This window comes from Rosa chinensis, chromosome 6 (genome assembly GCF_002994745.2).
Source record: "Rosa chinensis cultivar Old Blush chromosome 6, RchiOBHm-V2, whole genome shotgun sequence".
Classification (NCBI taxonomy): domain Eukaryota; kingdom Viridiplantae; phylum Streptophyta; class Magnoliopsida; order Rosales; family Rosaceae; genus Rosa; species Rosa chinensis.
Window position 1 is genome coordinate 41,561,442 of NC_037093.1, and position 21,395 is coordinate 41,582,836.

The 21,395-nt window shown below is 37.9% G+C and overlaps 3 protein-coding genes across 4 annotated transcripts; 2 read left to right on the forward strand and 1 right to left on the reverse strand.

The window, feature by feature from the left end:
* The first annotated feature begins 521 nt into the window (after positions 1–521).
* LOC112171353 (transcription factor ABORTED MICROSPORES) lies at positions 522–3,749 on the forward strand. Its single transcript, XM_024308550.2, has 10 exons — positions 522–635; positions 756–816; positions 1,012–1,124; positions 1,214–1,393; positions 1,542–1,623; positions 1,720–1,791; positions 1,938–2,486; positions 2,696–2,974; positions 3,082–3,258; positions 3,357–3,749. Exons 3-10 carry the CDS (start codon positions 1,021–1,023, stop codon positions 3,564–3,566), a joined length of 1,653 nt encoding a protein of 550 aa, XP_024164318.2. The 5' UTR covers positions 522–635; positions 756–816; positions 1,012–1,020; the 3' UTR covers positions 3,567–3,749.
* Positions 3,750–12,941: 9,192 nt separating this feature from the next.
* LOC121050017 lies at positions 12,942–15,268 on the reverse strand. The gene is made up of 2 exons (XM_040508547.1): positions 13,036–15,268; positions 12,942–12,952 (listed from the first exon to the last, which is right to left on the reverse strand). Exons 1-2 carry the CDS (start codon positions 15,266–15,268, stop codon positions 12,942–12,944), a joined length of 2,244 nt encoding a protein of 747 aa, XP_040364481.1.
* Positions 15,269–17,294: 2,026 nt separating this feature from the next.
* On the forward strand, positions 17,295–20,683 carry LOC112171354 (transcription factor ABORTED MICROSPORES). 2 transcript variants are annotated; one of them, XM_040508121.1, is made up of 9 exons: positions 17,295–17,590; positions 17,670–17,778; positions 17,891–18,079; positions 18,317–18,401; positions 18,519–18,587; positions 18,799–19,509; positions 19,701–20,039; positions 20,144–20,320; positions 20,433–20,683. In XM_040508121.1, exons 1-9 carry the CDS (start codon positions 17,452–17,454, stop codon positions 20,646–20,648), a joined length of 2,034 nt encoding a protein of 677 aa, XP_040364055.1. In that variant the 5' UTR covers positions 17,295–17,451; the 3' UTR covers positions 20,649–20,683. The 2 variants fall into 2 exon arrangements, with proteins under 2 accessions (XP_040364055.1, XP_040364056.1); XM_040508122.1 differs by having other exon boundaries at positions 17,295–17,449.
* Positions 20,684–21,395: the final 712 nt, after the last annotated feature.

Here is a 21,395-nt window from a genome sequence, read left to right on the forward strand (position 1 = left end):
TTATATAATTTAGAGTAATGAAAATGAAGTGTTGGGGGAGTTCATCCTTTTCAGCTTCATTAATGAATTCTACATGGTGGGCCAAATGGGCCACTAGCTTGTTCATCAATTTCATTCCACTAATGTTAGACGTGGCCTTAATCCCTATGATTTTGCTGATGTATTATATTGTTTCTGTTGCTGTTCAAAGTTGTATAGAGTAGTTGAAACATGAAACAATATACTTAGCTTAGACTAGGTAAGGTAGTTAGGTTTTTATACACCATTGTAGGTCATGCAATACATGCTGCTCATCATCATTCCAACTTGGAAACTCTATTAATCTTTTCTTTCTCTTCCTCTCTAGGCATATATTAAAATAACCATTTTCTTCATTTCAAATAATTAAGAAAATAAAATAACATTTCCTCTCCTTCATGCATGAGTTGCGGTTCACCAACCTAGGCAGCTAAGCCTTCTTAAAACATATATATAAAAAGGAACAGTTATGAGATACAGGGTTCAACTGGTTTCCTTCTTGTTGCAAACTCAAAACTGAATATAGAAATAAATTTCTTCTCAATTTCTCTGAGATGGGTATTTAGGAATGATGGTGATTTTGGTGTTTGATCTCTGAGAATTTGGATGATATGAATGTAATTAACTATTGCCATCAATAAGTAAAAAACCTTTCAGGGATCTTCACCCTTGTCTTTTCTGCTTCTAATTTGTTTCTTGTTTCATTCTTCTTTTGGTACTTTTGTTACCTTGTTCAGTAAAAAAGGTGCCACAAAAGTATTGGAAGCAACAAGTACAATTGTCATCAATATCTGAAAGGTTTGCTACTTCTCTTTGTTGGTTACTTGTTAGTTTACTGAAAATGAGCTAACCAGTGTTCATTAGGGTATTTTAGAACCAACAATAAGAAATGACTAATAGAACAAAATTGATGTATTATGATGAACCAAGAATTCTACCCTTCCGATTTGTTTTAACAACATGGCATTTTACAGTTGATTATGCTCATTGCAGGTGCATGTAATGAACATGACTATGTATAATCTGATAATTGAGAGGCTTAGACCCCTTGTGGGTTTGAAAGGCTGGGATTATTGTGTTCTCTGGAAGTTAAGTGAAGACCAAAGGTTAGTGGGAACTGTATAATTAACTTTTACTATAATTATTAATCCCTCCATCTTCTTTTTGTGTGACATTTTAGATTGGTTGGGTTTAGGTTCATTGAGTGGATTGGTTGCTGCTGTTCTGGGATTGATGAGGACACCCAGAATGGTGGACAAGAACTTCTGTTTCCAGTTTATCAAGTCTTTCAGTGCAGGGATACAATGCAGCACTCAAGAACTAATTCTTGTGATATCCTTTCTCATCTTCCTTCTTCAATGCCCTTAGACTCTGGGTATATATTTAATGCAGCACTGTATCCATTCACTTTTTGTTTTTCCTCATTCCATCATTTTGTGATTGGCGTACATGCATTAAAAATTAACACAATTAAGTAGTGGTTTAATGTCATTAACCAAAGTTTCTCGTGATTACAAAAACAGGATTTATGCAAAAACCATGATGTCAAACCAGCCCTGTTGGTTGAACTGCTCCTCTGGTAACAGAGATTCAAGTGCTATGCTAGTGAGTATATAATTTTCTCATAAACCTCAAGCTATTTTAGGTTCATTAATATAAGTAGTGTATAATATCATTAAGTTTCCTACTTACACAATGCAGGAAAGAGATGGGACCCTACTTTTGGTTCCAACTGCAGGAGGATTAATGATTGAGCTGTTCGTCTCCAAAGATGTATGATATTATTCTTCTTCATTTATAAACCTTCCCTTGTTTCTTATGTTTCTGAATGATCTGTGCCAAAATGTGATAAACATGTTATACGTACTAATTATCTAATTCACATCTTTTATGTATTTATGTAACTATTTTCTTTCCAGGTCTCTGAGAACCAGCAAGTCATTGATTTCATCACAGCACAATGCAACATTTGGCGCGAGCAAGACACCCTGATCAGTGCAAGCAACACATGTAGTACAAACACCCCTGTACTTTCCCCATCAATGGCATCATTGGATCCTCATGATGCGAATTTGCCATACGATATCACAGTTGATCGAATCCGCCTATGCTCTTCTGAGTCCCCTTCTCCATTGAACTTCCTGCAACATGTCACTAGTTACAACTCTGACAACAGAATGAAGAACAGTACTAGTGAATGTAATTATGACCAGGGTAATTCACATGAGCACTCTTTGGATCAGCCATTAGAAAACATGGAGCAACAAGGTACTCTGGATTATCAGGATTCGATAAAACCAGCAGACCATTCAGTTTCAGATTGCAGTGACCAAACTGATGACACAAATTATAAAACAAGAAATGGAAAAGAGCCTCAATCCAAAAACCTTGTTGCTGAGAGGAAGAGAAGAAAGAAGCTTAACGAAAAACTCTATAAACTTCGCTCTTTGGTTCCCAACATTTCTAAGGTAATACTGCTGCATTTCCTTATAATTTTTTCTACTCATTCTATCATAACTTAATTGGTTTAATCACATGTTCTAATCATACACATTGATTAATGTAACCGGCAACATGTGGTTAGAAAAAATTGACCTTAACTTGGCATTTTTCATTACGGAAACCGGCAACCTCGTACCAACTCTAATGCAGACCTACTAATCTTGATTATTCTCAGATGGACAAGGCTTCGATTCTCAAGGATGCGATTGATTTTGTCAAGGACTTGCAGAGACAAGTGAAAGAACTCCAAGATGTGCTTGAACATAATTCAAATGAAGATGGAGGAGCTAAGAGAACTTTTAATAGTATCTCTGGAAATCACAACAATTACCAGTCAGAGGGTCTGAATCAACATGGAATTTCCATGGCAAATAAACCAAAAAGTGACAACCCTCAAAACGGCTTTCGTGACTCGGATCATAATACTAATGAGAAGGGACAACAGCAGATGGAGGTACTTGTTTTATAATATGATATTGTGTTAAATTAATTTGTTTATATGTTTTCTTAGAGGGCTTTGTTAGTTAGTCAAGCGATTAATGGATGGTAAATTAAATACAGCCACAAGTGGGAGTAACTCAGTTAGACGGCAACGAGTTCTTTGTGACAGTGTTCTGTGAGCAGAAGCCAGAAGGATTTGTGAGACTGATGGAGGCATTGGATAGTTTAGGCTTGGAAGTGACTAATGCAAACGTTACTAGCTTCAGAAGCCTTGTCTCTAATGTGTTTAAAGTAGAGGTAAGTAATTGCTTCCAAGAACAACCTTATAGATAAATTTTAGTTAACTACTTATTTAGTTTTATCGTGATGTTATTGTTATTATTAATTGGCTGCAGAAAAGGGACAGTGAAATACTGCAAGCTGATGAAGTGAGGGACTCTTTGCTGGAGATAACGCGGAATCCCTCGAAAGGGTACTGGCCTGAGATGGCGAAAGCATCTGGGAATGATGGTGCTTTGGACTATGATCATGATAAACATCACTACCACCATCACCTCCACAACTACCATAGTCCTCCATATCACGTTCGACATCTTTATAATTGAGCGGATCGAATTAATCTACTAATCTTGTATTAATAACTGGGCACATTTGATTAGTTTTTTAACTTTAGTTTCCCTACAATTTGCTGTAGTATATTTCATCTTATATGATGGAGAACATGCATGCATGCTCATGTTGTTTCAGCTATTACCTTAGCACCTTGAACTCAACTCAAGTTTTTTGATCTAATGATGAAAAATGAACCTTAATTAATTTATATTTAAAACTCAACTCATACTACATAGTTGTAGATCATGAGGCGTCTAATCTTGTCATTGATTGTCTTAAAGCAACAATCACTTTGTGATTTGTGTCTCTTTCATGGAAACGGGAAACAAAAATTAAAGGGGCAAAAGTCTCATTTCTCAATCTCTTTTGTGGCATTTCAACATATACTTTGCCTCCTCACCTTAAAAGAAAATAGCAAACAAATAAGAAGTGCTAGACATGCAATTGTTGAGTGACAGTAATCATCTTCATTCGCCCCTATCTAAATACGCCACTTTTCGTACATATCGAAGCTTGTTAGCTAGGGTAAGTGAAGATCCTAGAAGGAGCCTAGAGGGGGGTGAATAGGCTCACAACCAATTTTTTTTCGTTCAAAACTTTCTCAGGGATTGCAACTGGGTGATCAATCCTGAGTGCTGATATTGAACAGAATATATTGAACAATCAAGCAAACCAACTAAAGCATTAAAGAACACAGATTTTTGTTAACGCAGTAAACACCCTATCGAGGGAAAACATCTGCGTGGCCTTTAACTCTTGAAAGACCAAAACCAATTCACTATGAAACCAAATTACAAGATTACAACACAGTGATTGCACTGAACTCGGCAACCATTCTAGACTGACTCACTAGACTGTTTGTACTTAACTCTTGCTAATTGTTTACACAAGTGAACAACTCAGAAATCTCAGCTATGAAACAAGCTATGAACACAGCAAGTTCTTCTTGGAGATTTCACCTTTGAAGCTTACAATTCCCAACTGAACTCATGGGATGCAAGAGATGAATATGCATGAATGGTTTTGTGTTTTTCAAATTGTTTTCAACATGGAACAAGACATTTTGAAAAACAGAAAACCAAAGAGATAAACTCTTGATAGACAAAGGGACTGAAACACAAAAGTATTTTCAATATCCCAAATAGGAACTGTGATGCCCCAGAAATTCGTATTTATTTTCCGAGGATTTTCCGGAATTTAAATTGTGGGTATCGGACCGTTTCGTGGCTCTTGGATGGAGCGGAAGTATTTCGGGCGAATAATTAATTGAAGAATATGGTTTTAGGGGGGTTGCCAAAGGTTGACTTTTTATTCGTTGGGATTCTCTGAAAACTTCCTTCACGAAAGTTGTAGAGCGCGTCGATACGAGTTCGTGGACATGTGGAACGCGGAAATCGGAGTTCGTATGAGAAAGTTATGAGTGTTTGAAAAATTTGGAAAGTTACTATATATAGGGGTTTCCCTTTCGGGAAAGTTACTATTCTCATTTGGTAAGTTTCCATTTTCGGAAACTCTCATTTCTCTCCGTTCTCTCTCCTGATTTTCGACTGACCCGACCCAGACCCGGTGGATCCGACCCGGATTTTCCGACGAGCTCCGGCGACGGCGGACCACCAGACGAGGCCAGATCTGTTCGCCTCCTCCGTGCGCTCCTCCCTGTGGTGTTGGTTTTCACGGCGGTTCACCGGAAGGTAGTGATCGGAGCCGCTACAGTAGACGAATCGGGACCCGACCGGAAATCCACTTTTCCGGCGACGTCTCAGCCGATCCTTCTTGGTTTTGGAATCTCCTCCTCCTTCTGATCATCCTTATGCCCGCCTTGAAGGACGATTTTGTGTGTGGAGTGGAAGATCTAGGTTTGAAAATCTGCGGTGCACAACGAATCTGGGGTTTGATCAGACGGCTGCGATTGGCCGATCTTGTAAGCTTGATCTAGGACGATCTAGGCCGAACCAGACTTAGCTCCAGGTATGAAAGTTGCTCTACTCTTCATGATGAACATTTCTGGTTGGCTTGATTGTTGTGGTTTTGAGTTTTGGTCGGTGGTGGTTGTGGTGGTTGCACCGCCGACTGTGGCGGCGTTATGGTGGCCTTCCGGCCATGTGATGGTTAGTTTCTGGTATTGTATATCATCCACTCGTCGATACGAGCGTTTTGATATATAATACGCAATTTTTGGAGATCGTATGATTATATTGTGATTTTTACGGTTTCGGACCGTTTGATGCTTCGATCCGTGAGGATCCGAGCGTCCGATCGACTTGTGGTTTGGACATATCGATCGTAGAAGTATTCCGGAGACATTGGGTGGTCTCGGATGTGGTTTCGCCTCGATTGGCGTCACTTTGGGGATTTTAGTTCAAAACGGGGGTTTCAGACTTAAATCGTTTGTGGATTGTTGCTAAGTTGAAACCGTATGTGATTAGGTGCTTGACGAGGTATCCTTGGACGGTTGTTTTGTGGTGTGGCTGCCTTGTTCAGTATTGAAGACGCAGCGGGAGTTTCGAGGTGAGTAATCTCACAAGGTTCATTATGAACGGAATTACCATTATTGTTTTGGCGTTAATTATTTAACTGCAAACTATAGTTGGTATTAATAGGCATTCCTGAGCGAATGACTACGTATATATATATTTACGTGAAATATATATATTCTTGTGGATGATGTGTGATGAATAATATGCATGATGGGTTCATATTATTGTTGAATTGGACTTTTCATAGAAACAATATTGTGGAAAAAGATGTTTTCTATTGTTTGAAAAGCATTGAGTTTGATGTTACATTTTGGAGTCAAGCGTGACTCATTTTAAATGTATTGGTCTTTGTACCAAGGGTCACAGATGGTGAGCAGGGATGGGGAAAGCCGGAACTAGATGGTCGTAACGTTTTTAGGTCAGATGTGACTTACTTAACGTTGACTTGAGACCAGATGGGGTTTGAAAAGCATGGGTCGCAGATGGTGACCAACTGTTGGTTCTAAGACCAGACGGGGTATGAAAACCAAGAGTCACAGACGGTGATAGGTTGCAGATGGTAACCAATGATTTATCTGTGTTATGAGTCTAGTTACCATAGATGTATTGTGGCATTTCTGAGTGAATGAGTATGTGTGTACATATATATATTATGGGGTATATATATATACATATGTATTCATGTATTGGTTGCATTTCTGAGTGAATGAGTATGTGTGTACATATATATATTATGGGGTATATATATGTACATATGTATTCATGTATTGGTTGCATTTCTGAGTGAATGACTATGTGTGTACATATATATACATACGTATTCATGTATTAGTGGCTTCGTGGTGAATCTGTGTTGATGTGTTGTGTGTCTAGGTTGGACTGATTTGTTGTTGGTACATCATGGGGTTAGTGGGGAGCTATCTGATGCTCATGAGTACGTGTTTCTTTAAAAGAGAGTTTCGGGGATTCTTTCTTTTAAATGTCCTGGGAGGACTTGTGAATCATATTATATATGTCACAGATGGTGACTAATGGTTGATATGAGACCAGATGGGGTCTGAAGATCATATGTCACAGATGGTGATCGGTCGCAGATGGTGACCAATGGTTGATTTCGAGATTGAATGGGGTCTGAAGATCATATGTCACAGATGGTGACAGGTCGCTGATAGTGACCAAGGCAAGAAATAAGGAATCACGCAGTTAGCCGGGCGAGTGGTTACGATAAGCTAGAGCGCTAGTATGTCTGCCATGGTACCTCATGGATCTAAGTAGGTTACTTATGATTCCTGGGTACGTATTTTGTCCAGGTTGGACTAAGAATCATATGCTATTTGTTAGGTTAACGATAGGTATGATTGATGTGCGTGTGTGTTTTATCCAGGTTGGATCAATTAATCATATTTGAATTGTGATGTTAACGATTTATATGATTTTGTCACGGTGTGGCTTTTGTGTTTTCCTTTTTGGGAAAGAGTATTGTTTTGGGAAGCATGGTATGTTTTCCTTATTCTCGAGTCGAAAGGTTTTCCTCGTATTGGCGTGAGTTGTGCGGGCTTTTATCCCGTAAATTGGTGTGAGTTATTTTGAGTTACTCATACGGGCTTGCAAAAGCTTACCGGGTTTGTTGTGTGACAACCCGGTGCACTATTCAAACGGTGTAGGGGTTAATCTTGCAGGTCAGGGAAATCGTGGCTGAAGCTGAGGTATCTAGTTGGCAGCAGAACTGGTAGGAAGCAAATTTGATCTGGCTTTGCCATTGTTATGACTTCCGCTTTGTAGGGAACTCTGAGGAGTATTTACGTTTTATTTTGTGATGGCAATTTAATTCGTAAACTTATGTAATATATAACTCTGTTGAGTGAGTGTATATTAATTTGGATTGGTTCAGTGCATCAGTATGTACTTGTTTTAAGGGAAAGATGTTTCTAAGTATTTTGTATTGATGGCTGAACATTTCACGCATATATAATTATGGGGTTATATATCGATTTATTGTGTATAAAATCAGGGGCGTGACAGGAACAGAGAACCCATATATATAGAGGAAGAAGAGAAGGGAGAGTTCACTCAAAGAACCCTTAATCTCAATTGGAGTAGGTAAACCCATACCCATAATTTCAGATTGCCCATGTAGACCCATGCTCCTAATTTCAATTGGGAATACCAATTCAATAAGCCAAACACTCCAACTCCTTAATCAACACTGACACAAGAAGGGAACCCATGAAAAACCCATGGTTTTGTGAAAGAGATGCCATGCACGAGCTTACCGGAGCCAAGATGAAGATGGGTCTTCTTTTGATCTTCAAGATTTAAGCTTGATCTTGGACAAGACAGCAATATGAGATAGGATGGGGAAGCACGATAGCACGGTAGCAAAGTAGCAAACTGATGAGGTAGCAAGTTCCAATTGAACTAGTCTTCAAACTTTGCCTTTGGCTTTCGACAGCAAGGTACCCACACACAAGAGAAGAGGAAGTAATTAAGTTGCAATTTCTCTATCAAGCTAAAGTGGGGAAGCTGCCAGCAAACTGATCTTCAAGTACGTCTTCACGTGGGTCTTTGACAGCAAGATAAGAAGAGGCAAGTTGCAATCATGCTAAGATGGGGAAGCTGACAGCAAGGCAACCACAACAATTGTAATTAAACAATTATGGGCTTGGGCTGCAACCTTGGGCTTCTTAATGAGTAGAGTTTTGTGAAGAAGGAATGCCAACACTATACTAACATTCTCCCCCTTTGGCATTCCTAAACAAAACACTACTTTGCAACACAAGACTAGCCTAACACTTAGACAGCAGCTGCAAAATAAACCTGAAACAATTGCACAAGCAATACCAAGTGAAGCAAGGGCACAAGATAAACAATGTAACCAAGCATTTGAGATGAAGTATTATCAATAAGGAACAGCCACAAAAGCCACCAAATACTTCTCCCCCTTTTTGTCTAGGAATGACAAAGGGAAAATGCTATCAACAAGAACAGAAAACATCCATTCAAGAGTACAAAATCTGCAGAAAAATGCAAATGGCCAACTTGGATAACATTTTTGAACTAACAACCTTCAATTTTGAAGAGCACAAGGAAGACCACATGTATCAATGAATACTCCCCCTCAATATATGCAGCGGATTATTGAGAATTTAAAAATGCAAGCAAGCAAGGATGAAGGACATAGTCAATCCTAGATTTTTCTTGACAAGTCAGGCAAAGAGCCACAAAGGATTGCAGAGCACATTTGAATCCCTCCAGATCCCACAAAGAAACTCAAGACAATTTGACAGTTCCTTTTTGTAAACACAGCTCAAAGATGACTTGTAGCATTTCATGATTCTTGAATAGTTGAGAAACTTGAGCTAAAACATCCAAGGGATAAGAATTGATACACAAGAGATTACAAAGGAATGAGATGAAATCCTATTTGAGTTTATTGATCCTTATCACTCCAGATTTTATTTTTTTATTTTTTTATTTTATTTATTTAGCTCATAATCATTGGCTTTGTTAAGCTTGAGCTTTCCGAAGTAAACCATATTTTTGACCCATGTAACAAGTCTTATGTCAATGGCTCTCAAACCAGTTGGTTTTAAGGCATTAAGTGTAACAAGGACACTCCTAAGGACATATCAACTCGAGTCAAAAAGAGGATGTCAAACAAGAAAATACCACCGGGGTGACCAAACCATTCCCTTTTCTTCCCAATCCTCATATCGTTCACCACGACCGAGGCCCGTTTACTTTGGGAATAGCCTGGCCAAGCTTCTCTAAACATTTTCATGAAGAAGCATAAACTACTCATCTCAAACCATCATAAAAACTGAGCACAAAATAAAACCCCACAAGAGATTTTGGTGCAAGAGTTTAAGATAATAGACTTTTCAAACAAAAATGAGCAGTGAACAATAGAAAGCTGATGCAAAGAGTCTTGAGAACCTTGAGTGACCAAGGAAGAAGAAATGATGAACAAACTATCCTCTGATCTTAGATCAAGACATGATCAGTATTTTCCAGGATTGAAACAATGCATGCAATCCCCAAAGGAAATTAAACACTTATTTTTCACAACCTATATTAAATGCAGCACACAAAATATACAACACACAACTTGCGTATATGAGTGAGAATATTCAGGCAGTAGGACATACACCAATAGACTTCCTAAGAGACTCAAAACGAAGGTTGTCTAAGGGTTTTGTAAACAAATCAGCCAATTGATTTTCAGTGGGAATGAATTCCAACTCAAGGATATTTGCATCAACAAGATCACGAATGAAATGATATCGAATATCAATATGCTTTGTGCGTGAGTGCTGAACAGGATTCTTAGAGATGTTAATGGAACTAGTGTTGTCACAAAAGATTGACAACTTACCTTGAGGGAAACCATAGTCGTTCAACATTTGTTTCATCCATAACATTTGGGTGCAACAACTACCAGCTGCAATGTACTCGGCTTCGGCAGCTGAGAGAGACACACAGTTTTGCTTCTTGCTATGCCATGAAACAAGATTGTTTCCCACAAAGAAACATCCACCCGAGGTGCTTCTTCGATCATCCACATTTCCTGCCCAATCTGAGTCAGTATAACCTGCAATCTCAACATTGGAATCAAAGGTGTACACCACCCCATAGTTAGAAGTTCCAGAAACATATCTAATGATGCGTTTAACAGCCTTTAGATGTGATTCCTTAGGATTAGCTTGATATCTAGCACAAACACCAACACTAAAAGAAATATCGGGTCTACTAGCAGTAAGGTACAACAAGCTTCCTATCATGCTTCTATACAAGGTTTGATCAACACTTATTCCAGTCAAATCCACATCAAGTTTTGAACTAGTTCCCATGGGATTTCGGACAGCAGTAGCAGCATCCAAACCAAACTTTTTCACAAGGTCATTGGCATATTTGGTTTGAGAGATGTAGAGACCATCACTCCTTTGTTGGACTTGCAGACCAAGAAAATAATTCAATTTGCCACACAAACTCATTTCAAACTCATTTTTCATGATATTAGTGAATTCTTCAATCAATGAATCTGAAGTTGAACCAAAAACAATGTCATCCACATAGACTTGAGCAAGAATTAAATGATGAGAAGTTCTTTTTACAAACAAAGTTTTGTCAATTGAACCTCTAACATAGCCTTTATCCAAAAGATGAGAGGAAAGTCTCTCATACCAAGCTCTAGGGGCTTGTTTCAGCCCATAGAGAGCTTTCTTAAGTCTATACACATGGTCGGGATGGATAGGATCTATGAATCCTGCAGGTTGTTCAACATACACTTCTTCTTGAAGAACACCATTTAAAAACGCACTTTTCACATCCATTTGATAAAGAGTAAACCTCAAATGACATGCAATAGCAAAGAGAAGACGAACAGATTCAAGCCTTGCAACGGGGGCAAAGGTTTCATCAAAATCAAGACCTTCAACTTGAGAATACCCTTGAGCAACAAGCCTTGCTTTGTTGCGGGTAATCTGACCCTTTTCATCAGATTTGTTTTTGAAAATCCATTTTGTTCCAATGACATTTGAAGAGTCCGGTCTAGGAACCAAATACCACACATCATTTCTAGCAAATTGACTCAATTCATCTTGCATGGCATTTATCCAATTAACATCACACAAAGCCTCTTTAGCATTTTTAGGTTCTATAACAGAAACAAAACCATAAAATGTAATGATGCTAATATCTTCTTGATGCTTTGCAATGAAGCATGAAAGAATAGAGAGATTGCTTACAGCCCTTCTTGCTTGTCTTCTTGTTTTTAAACCATCATTCAAATCACCAATGATGTCAGAAGAGGAATGATCCTTGTGCACTTGCTGCTGTCCAGTTCTGTAAACAGGCTGGATTGTAGAGGTATCATCAATCCCCTCTGAAACTTCCTCATCTTCTTGGCCTTCAGCAGCAGCATCATCATCATTTTCTCTCTCGAAAAGTACCTGATCAAAACTTATACAAGGAGTATGTGAGAGCACAATTGAGTCATCAATAGAGACATTAATGGTTTCCATCACAGAACAAGTTCTCTTGTTATAAACCCTATAAGCTCTACTATTCAATGAATAACCAAGAAAGACTCCTTTGTCACTTTTAGCATCAAATTTGGCAAGATATTCTCTATCCCTATAGATGTAACAAGGGCTGCCAAACACTCTCAAATGGCTCACATTTGGTTTCTTTCCTTTCAAAATCTCATAAGGAGTTTTTTCAGTTCCCGATCTAAAGATGACCCTATTGATGGTATAGCAAGCATTGCTAATCGCTTCTGCCCAAAAAGTATGAGCAAGACCAGCAGAGTTTAGCATAACTCTTCCCATTTCAATTAAAACCCTGTTTTTCCTTTCCACAACACCATTTTGTTGCGGAGTTATGGGAGCCGAGAACTCATGCTTAATTCCCATATCATTACAAAACTCATCAAATGAAGCATTTTCAAATTCAGTTCCATGATTAGTTCTAAGTCTTACAATGCATTTATTTGAAGAGTATTGCTCATTTGAAATCATTTTGCACAAGTTTTGAAAGTTGTCAAAAGCATCAGATTTTTCACACAAGAATTTCACCCAAGTGAACCTAGAAAAATCATCGACTAGAACAAGCATGTACTTCTTACCACCTAAGCTTTTGGTTTGAACAAGTCCAACCAGATCCATATGCATTAAATCCAAAGGTTGTGAAGTAGACATAGAATTAATGATCCTATGTGAGGAACGAGTTTGCTTACCAAGCTTGCAACCCTCACACATACCGGTTGGTTTCCCACTCAATTTGGGCAAACCTCTTACCCCTTCTTTGGTGGAGAGCTTCACCAAGTCTTGGTAGTTCACATGGCAGAGCCGTCTATGCCAAAGATTGAGAGTATCATCAGTCGAGGAGGAACTAAGACAAATCTGAGAAGAAACAGAATCATTAGCATTAACACAATAACAATGATCTTTGGACCGTAGTCCACCCATAACACTCTTACCCTTACCATCAAGAACAAGACATCTCAGCTTATTGAATCTAACCTCTTCAAAGTCATCACTCAATTGACTTACACTAATAAGATTAGCTTGGAGCCCTTCAACATACAACACATTTTTTAAATTTGGGATACCAGGAGCAGTTACAATCCCTTTTCCCACAACCTTTGCTTTCTTTCCATCACCAAAAGTGACAGAACCACTGATAGCCTCATCATAGAAGGATGAGAACCAGTTTTTATCACCTGTCATGTGCCTAGAGCACCCACTATCCAAATACCAAGTATCAGCTTTTCTAGATGATAGAGCCGTAAGAGCAACCAAACAAGTAGCAATGGAGTCATTTTCTTCAACATGTGAGAAACATAAAGAGGATAGAAGACACATTTCAGAAGGTTCAGAATCAGTTCCACAAATGTCAAAGGGTTTAAAATCAGTAGAAGCAAGTGGATGAAATGACTTATTTTTCTTTGCCCAAACAACATTTTCTTTTCTCGGGATTGCAACAAGTTTAGCAATCCTACCAAATTCTTTCAAAGATTTTTCCAGAGTTGACTGTAAAGAAAGAAGCAGAGAGTTTTCATGAGACCTTGTAGACTTTTGAGGACTATTTCTGAGTTTATGACACCTTGGTCTAATGTGTCCAGTAATACCACAATGGTGACAAATAGGAATGAATTTTTTGGATGACTTAGGGACATTTTCTTTAGGCAGCAACCTACTTTTCACAAAAATAGTTGGCTTTTTAGAGGAGCTTTCTCCAGAATGAAAACCAAGACCCTTTTTGTCCCTATCAACTTTGCCCATTCCAATCATTTTGGAAACTTTATCAGATCCAATTGAAAATTTTGAAAACTTTTCTTGAGAATCATGTAAGGATTTTTCAAGAGAGATTTTTTCAGAAGTTAAAGAATTGACTAACCTGATTTGAGCATTCAAGTTCTCTTGCAGAGTCTCCACTTGACTTACCAATGCATTTCTTTCAATTTCCCACTTCTTCTTGCAGGATTGCAACTTCTCAGCTATCCCAGATTTTTCTTTTTCACAAACAGCAAGTTGATCCTTCAATTCCTCAGTCTTTCCAATCATTATTTTTGAGGCCTTGTACAGTTGCTGGAACTTGTTAGAGGCTACCTCCTCAGAGTGCTCATCATCATTAGATTCATCTGAGGACTCATTTTGGGTGGTACCAACAAGAGCAACATTTTCCTCTTCATGGTCGGACTGAGTTTCAGATTCAATATCACTCCAAGAGGTTTTAAAAGCTCTATTTGATTGAGACTTATATTTCTTGTTTGCACAATCAGCAGCAAGATGACCATATCCTTGACACTCAAAACATTTTGGTTTTTCACTGAAAAACTTCTTTTGAAAAGGCTTGGAAGACTTTGAGTATTTGTCATTAGAAGCATCATCGATTTGATTTCTTTTGGAAGAAGTGGAACCAGAAAAATTTTTAGAAGAGAATGGCCTTCCAGATTTAAGAAATTTTTTGAACTGTTTTGTGAGAAGAGCAAATTCATCTAGATTAAAATCAGAAGGGTCTTCTTCTTTTTTCAAAGTGCTTAAAGCAATTGATTTTTCTTTCTTACCCTTTCTCCTTTTTGACTCAAAGGTTTTCAAATTTCCTACAAGCTCATCTAATGAGTATGAATCAAGATCTTGAGCTTCCTCAATGGCAATTTGCTTAGCCTCAAAACTAGGAGGAAGAGCTCGAAGAAACTTTTTCACAATTCTATGCTCTAAAATAGGATCACCCAACCCATGACATTGATTGGTAATATTGATGAGGCGACTATGGAAGTCATCAACAGATTCATCCTCTCTCATAGTCATTTCTTCAAATTCAAGCACAAGGCTTTGAAGTTTTTGTGCCTTCACCTTTTTGTTACCCTCATGAGTGGTTTGAAGTAATTCCCAAGAAGCTTTAGCAGTTGGACAATTTGTAATTCTTTTTCTTTCCTTATCCGACAAGGCAGCGAAAAGGCTATAGCGAGCTTTAGTATCACATTTGTGATCAAATTGCTCAGCAACAGTCCACTCACCTCTTGGTTTAGGAATAGGATTTGAAGTTTCAGTTTCCTTTTTAGTTGGTTCTATCCAACCCTTCTCTATAATGTTCCACAACTTATCCTCTTGAGATTGCAGGAAAGCCATCATCATTACTTTCCATTGAGAATAATCTTTCCCATCAAAATATGGAGGAGAGTTAATGGAACTAGAGACTCTATCACGGTCCATTCTAGGAGTCCAGAGGAACACACTAACACAGGTTAGTGACCCGCTCTGATACCAATTGAAGATCCTAGAAGGAGCCTAGAGGGGGGTGAATAGGCTCACAACCAATTTTTTTTCGTTCAAAACTTTCTCAGGGATTGCAACTGGGTGATCAATCCTGAGTGCTGATATTGAACAGAATATATTGAACAATCAAGCAAACCAACTAAAGCATTAAAGAACACAGATTTTTGTTAACGCAGTAAACACCCTATCGAGTGAAAACATCTGCGTGGCCTTTAACTCTTGAAAGACCAAAACCAATTCACTATGAAACCAAATTACAAGATTACAACACAGTGATTGCACTGAACTCGGCAACCATTCTAGACTGACTCACTAGACTGTTTGTACTTAACTCTTGCTAATTGTTTACACAAGTGAACAACTCAGAAATCTCAGCTATGAAACAAGCTATGAACACAGCAAGTTCTTCTTGGAGATTTCACCTTTGAAGCTTACAATTCCCAACTGAACTCATGGGATGCAAGAGATGAATATGCATGAATGGTTTTGTGTTTTTCAAATTGTTTTCAACATGGAACAAGACATTTTGAAAAACAGAAAACCAAAGAGATAAACTCTTGATAGACAAAGGGACTGAAACACAAAAGTATTTTCAATATCCCAAATAGGAACAGAGAACCCATATATATAGAGGAAGAAGAGAAGGGAGAGTTCACTCAAAGAACCCTTAATCTCAATTGGAGTAGGTAAACCCATACCCATAATTTCAGATTGCCCATGTAGACCCATGCTCCTAATTTCAATTGGGAATACCAATTCAATAAGCCAAACACTCCAACTCCTTAATCAACACTGACACAAGAAGGGAACCCATGAAAAACCCATGGTTTTGTGAAAGAGATGCCATGCACGAGCTTACCGGAGCCAAGATGAAGATGGGTCTTCTTTTGATCTTCAAGATTTAAGCTTGATCTTGGACAAGACAGCAATATGAGATAGGATGGGGAAGCACGATAGCACGGTAGCAAAGCAGCAAACTGATGAGGTAGCAAGTTCCAATTGAACTAGTCTTCAAACTTTGCCTTTGGCTTTCGACAGCAAGGTAGCCACACACAAGAGAAGAGGAAGTAATTAAGTTGCAATTTCTCTATCAAGCTAAAGTGGGGAAGCTGCCAGCAACCTGATCTTCAAGTACGTCTTCACGTGGGTCTTTGACAGCAAGATAAGAAGAGGCAAGTTGCAATCATGCTAAGATGGGTAAGCTGACAGCAAGGCAACCACAACAATTGTAATTAAACAATTATGGGCTTGGGCTGCAACCTTGGGCTTCTTAATGAGTAGAGTTTTGTGAAGAAGGAATGCCAACACTATACTAACAGTAAGCATTCAGTTGTCGATACTAGCTTGCTCTACGTGCTCACGATACAGATGTTTGACACATTACAAGTAAGGACTTTTCATTTTACAAACCACTCTTATACAATTTTAAAAATGTGTTTCATTTTTTATTCCTAAATTATCAATCTATCTCCGTATGTACGTTACCATGTGTCAAATTGTGATTTTCTTGTAAGTAGGTGTAAGTGTGTAACCGTGTAACGAGACCTTGCTCCCTAACTAATTAGCGTGTGACTCCTAGCCACTTTTCTTGTAGTGAATCACATAAGATTCAGGACGTAAGGTGAATCTCATCTTCATGCTCAATTTCATTTTAGTTTGATGCACACAATGTTAGCCTTTTTTTCTTCTAAATTGGAGACATCAGAGCCCTCTTGTTTTCCTTCACTAATTGCATATGAATAGGTGATGTAAGGTTTCTGTTTTTGGTTTAGAGAGTAGTTGAAACATGAGCAAATACATATACCAAACCAAAACGAATGAAAAACTTTAGCGAAGTAGTTAGCCCTTTTCACGCTTTGTATTAGCTCATGCAATATGCTCCTCCCTATAATAATTACCAAAACTCACATTTATATCCTTAAATCCAAAAGAAAAAGAAAGTTAATTAAGGATCTCTCTTATACTCATGCATGAACTGCAGCTCACCTACCAAAGTACCAAGCTATATATGCAAAACATAAAAAGAAACATTTTGTGATTATCTGAACAATTTTGTTGTCTTCGCAGTTTTGCTGATATAGAATGGTGCAGTTAACTATTGCTTTCGGCTGAAGTTTTGTATGGATCTCTACCTTTGTTTTTTCTGTTGTGCTTTTGTTGCTTCTTCCATCCTCGTCTTGTTTTTCTTACTAAGTTGTTCAGTACTGCCCAAAATCTCGAGAGCAAGACAAACTACTCATATCATCAGCTGCAAGCTAGGTCTCTATCAATTGTACTACCCCCAACTGATACACTAAGATTCTGTTGGAGTTTAAAATTAAAGCACATTTTGTTGTAGGTGTCATGAACAATATCATCATGTCAAATCTCATACCGAGGCTTAGACCCCTTGTGGGTTTGAAAGGATGGGATTTTTGTGTTGTCTGGAAACTTAGTGAAGACCAAAGGTTAAGAAACTGATGTAACTATATATACGAATTAATTTCTCGGTTAATTTCTTTCTAATCCTATGTATCAATCTATATCTATGTGTGTGACCTATTTTGGGGGTTACTTCAGGTTTGTTGAGTGGATGGATTGTTGCTGTTCGGGGACTGAAATTACTCAAGATGTTGGATATGAAGACCATCTTCTTTTTCCAGTAGTTTCTGCAGTCCTTCCTTGTAGGGATACCTTGTTACAACATCCAAGAACCAGATCTTGTGATTTTCTTTCCAAAATGTCTTCTTCAGTTCCCCTAGATTCCGGGTATGTCCTACTTATTTTTGTTTATCCTTGTTCCCCTCAATCATGGAGCTTCCTTTCCTAGTCTTTTGAGATAGTGTGGCATGTTATGCTATCAGTGTTGATCTAGACTAATGATGAAGTTGAATCTTGTATACATGTGTGATTTGGATTGAAAATTTAGCAATATCACATGTCATGTATCGTTTTCTTTCATAACTTGAATTAGTTAACTAACCATGATGTCATGATCATAAACAGGATTTATGCAGAGACTTTAATGTCAAACCAACCCAGTTGGTTAAACTTCTCTGACAGTAGTACATATTCGATTACTAATGTAGAAGTAAGTACTACTTGGCCCCTATCAGTTTCTAGTTTTCTACTATGTTCGAAACAAGGAGAAGTCCTTTGAGTTCATATTGATGATTCAAGCTCATAGGTTTTGTTTTGACACTTGCAGGAAACTGTTGGGACCAGGGTTTTGATGCCAATACCAGGAGGACTAATTGAGCTTCTTGTTGCCAAACAAGTAATATTTCCAGTTTTTGTGACTCGTATTAGTTTGATACGAACTAAAGATGCACAAAAGCTATGCAATGGCACATTTAATATATCAGAAATAAATTACATCATTTTGTTCTTTGTAAAGAAAAAGTAATCTTATAACATGGTAGAATTAATGAACTATGGCATTGAGAACTTGGAACACTATATAGTTATCGTTCTATTACCTGTGACAGGTACTTGAAGACCAGAATGTTATCGATTTCATCACAGAGCAATACAACATCTCAATAGAACAGGATCATATTGGTACAAGCTTTGGGGTAAACTTGGACACAATGATTCATGATGAAATCCAATCAAAGCCAGTACTTTTAGACCACGAACAAATGGATCCCAGCAATCATGTTTTCTGCTCTGGCGATAATTCTGCCATGAACTTCTTGCAGCAGTTTAGTCACAACTTGGGAAGCAGGATGAAGAACATTAGTTATAATGTCAATTCTTTTGAAGATTCATCACATGCACCATTTCTTTCTGATAAGCAAATGGAGCACCCATTTACTAATTGTTCGAAAAAAACTGGGTTTGATCAAGCAACGGAGGCAATGCAAAGGTCCATGATGATGAGTGAGACACAAGCCACACACCATATGCATATGCAATATATGGATCAGTCATTAGAACCAGGCATGGATCATGAGCTGGAGCAGGATGCCGGCAATAATGATAAGGACTCAAATATTATAAATGATGATGGGGGACATGCTACAGATTTGAACTCAGATTGCAGTGATCATGATCAGATTGATGCTGAGGATGATGCAAAATATCGGAGGAGGAACGGAAAAGGGCAGGCCAAAAACCTTGTTGCAGAGAGAAAGAGAAGGAAGAAGCTTAATGACAGGCTCTATGAACTTAGGTCTTTAGTTCCCAATATTTCCAAGGTAAGTATCATCTTAATTAGTCTCTTTCTTGCTATATATATAAATGTTACATATTTGTTAAGGTTCTGCTGCTCATGTGCTTAAGAGCCTTTATCCCTACATTCGAGATCCAAGCTCGAATTTCTCTTCCTCAATATTGAAAATTATAAATAGATTTGATACATCTAATGCCAAACTCATTTTCCTCTCAGTTGGATAGATCTTCTATTCTTGGGGATGCAATAGAGTATGTGATGGAGTTGCAGAACCAAGCTAAAAAACTTCAAGATGAGCTTGATGATGATCATGATCACGAAGAAGTTCGCCATGTTCATGAAGGTGCTGCTAATAAGAACTGTGGCGTCACTTTCCAACATAACAGTTTACAATCAGAGATTGATCAGATTCAAAGTGGGGTTGACCTTAAAACTGAGCAAAATGATCATAAAGCTCCAAATGGGTTTCATTTGGGAACATCAGGAGACGGTAGTGTCTCAAAACAAAGCCCCGATTCAGAAGTTATCCACGATCACAAGACACAGCAGATGGAGGTATGAATCTTGAGTTCTTATTTCTTAATACTTAATTGTCTTTCCTTTTTGTTTCTTGGGTTTATATTAGGTAATTAATTTAAGAAATGGAACAAATTGTGTAGCCCCAAGTGGAAGTAGCTCAAATAGATGGGAATCAGTTCTTTGTGAAAGTATTCTGTGAGCACAAGCCTGGTGGATTTGTGAGATTGATGGAGGCATTGAGCTCTCTGAGCCTGGAAGTTACTAATGCCAATGTAACTAGCTTCAGATGCCTCGTCTCTAATGTCTTCATCGTAGAGGTTAGTTGCTTCAACCTCAAGCAAAAGAAGAATGCTACAAAACTTTTTTTTTTTTTGAAGCTTTAATGAGTAACCATGATTCCTATGTTTTTTTTTTCCTTCTGGGTAACAGAAGAAGGATAGTGAACTAGTTGAAGCTGATGAAGTGAGAGACTCGTTGCTAGAGCTAACAAGGAACCCCTTAAAATGGCGTAGTGAGGAAATGGCGAAAGCATCAGAGATTGGGATTGGCTTGGATAACAACCACCACCATCATCCCCATCACCAAAACCTCCACAACCACCATTTCAGTCCCTTCCACTTGCACCATCTTCCTACTGAAGCATAAAGTATCAGTCTTTCTCACATTAAAATTATATAAAATTTTTTTTTTTAAAAAACAGCACTTTGGATCAGTAGTTTATTTATTTACTGTTTTACTTTGGTTCAAGGTTGTGCACAATTTGAAAGCTAGGACATATAATGTTGTTTAAATTAACAGTTACTGTCTCTTATAAACTGCATGAGACTCTTTTCTCTCATTCGGATATAACAAGTTAACAACATACCATGGTGTGTTGATTTGTAGCTTTAACTTCATGCATGAGTTCATATTAGGGCTGTCATTATTAAGTTTAAATTTATATTCTGAACTAGAAGTTGTTGTTATGGTTGTTGATTTGGATTTTAACAATCTGAGTAATTTGTACCAATTCACCTTAGGTTTGTAAACAATCTTGGTTGCTGATTTGGATCATAAGTACCAAATCTGAGTATAATACACCAAACCACATTTGATGATGTTTTGTCTTTTAAGTCAGGAGTTAGGACTAGCCCACCCGGTTTGGCAACCGGTGCCTAAGTCCTAAAGCATATGTTTGGCCTAACATAACATAAAAGATCTATCAATTCAAATATTGTCTAATCATCCAATTACATCAAATAAGACCGTAGATCCTAATCATCTTAAAACTATTTATTTGTTTGATATAATTAGATAATCAAACGACTTTCAATTAAATTAATTTTTAGAAACGATAGTCTTTCAAATGTAATTTACCTTTGAACGATTCGGATCATCAAAACATAAAGCAAA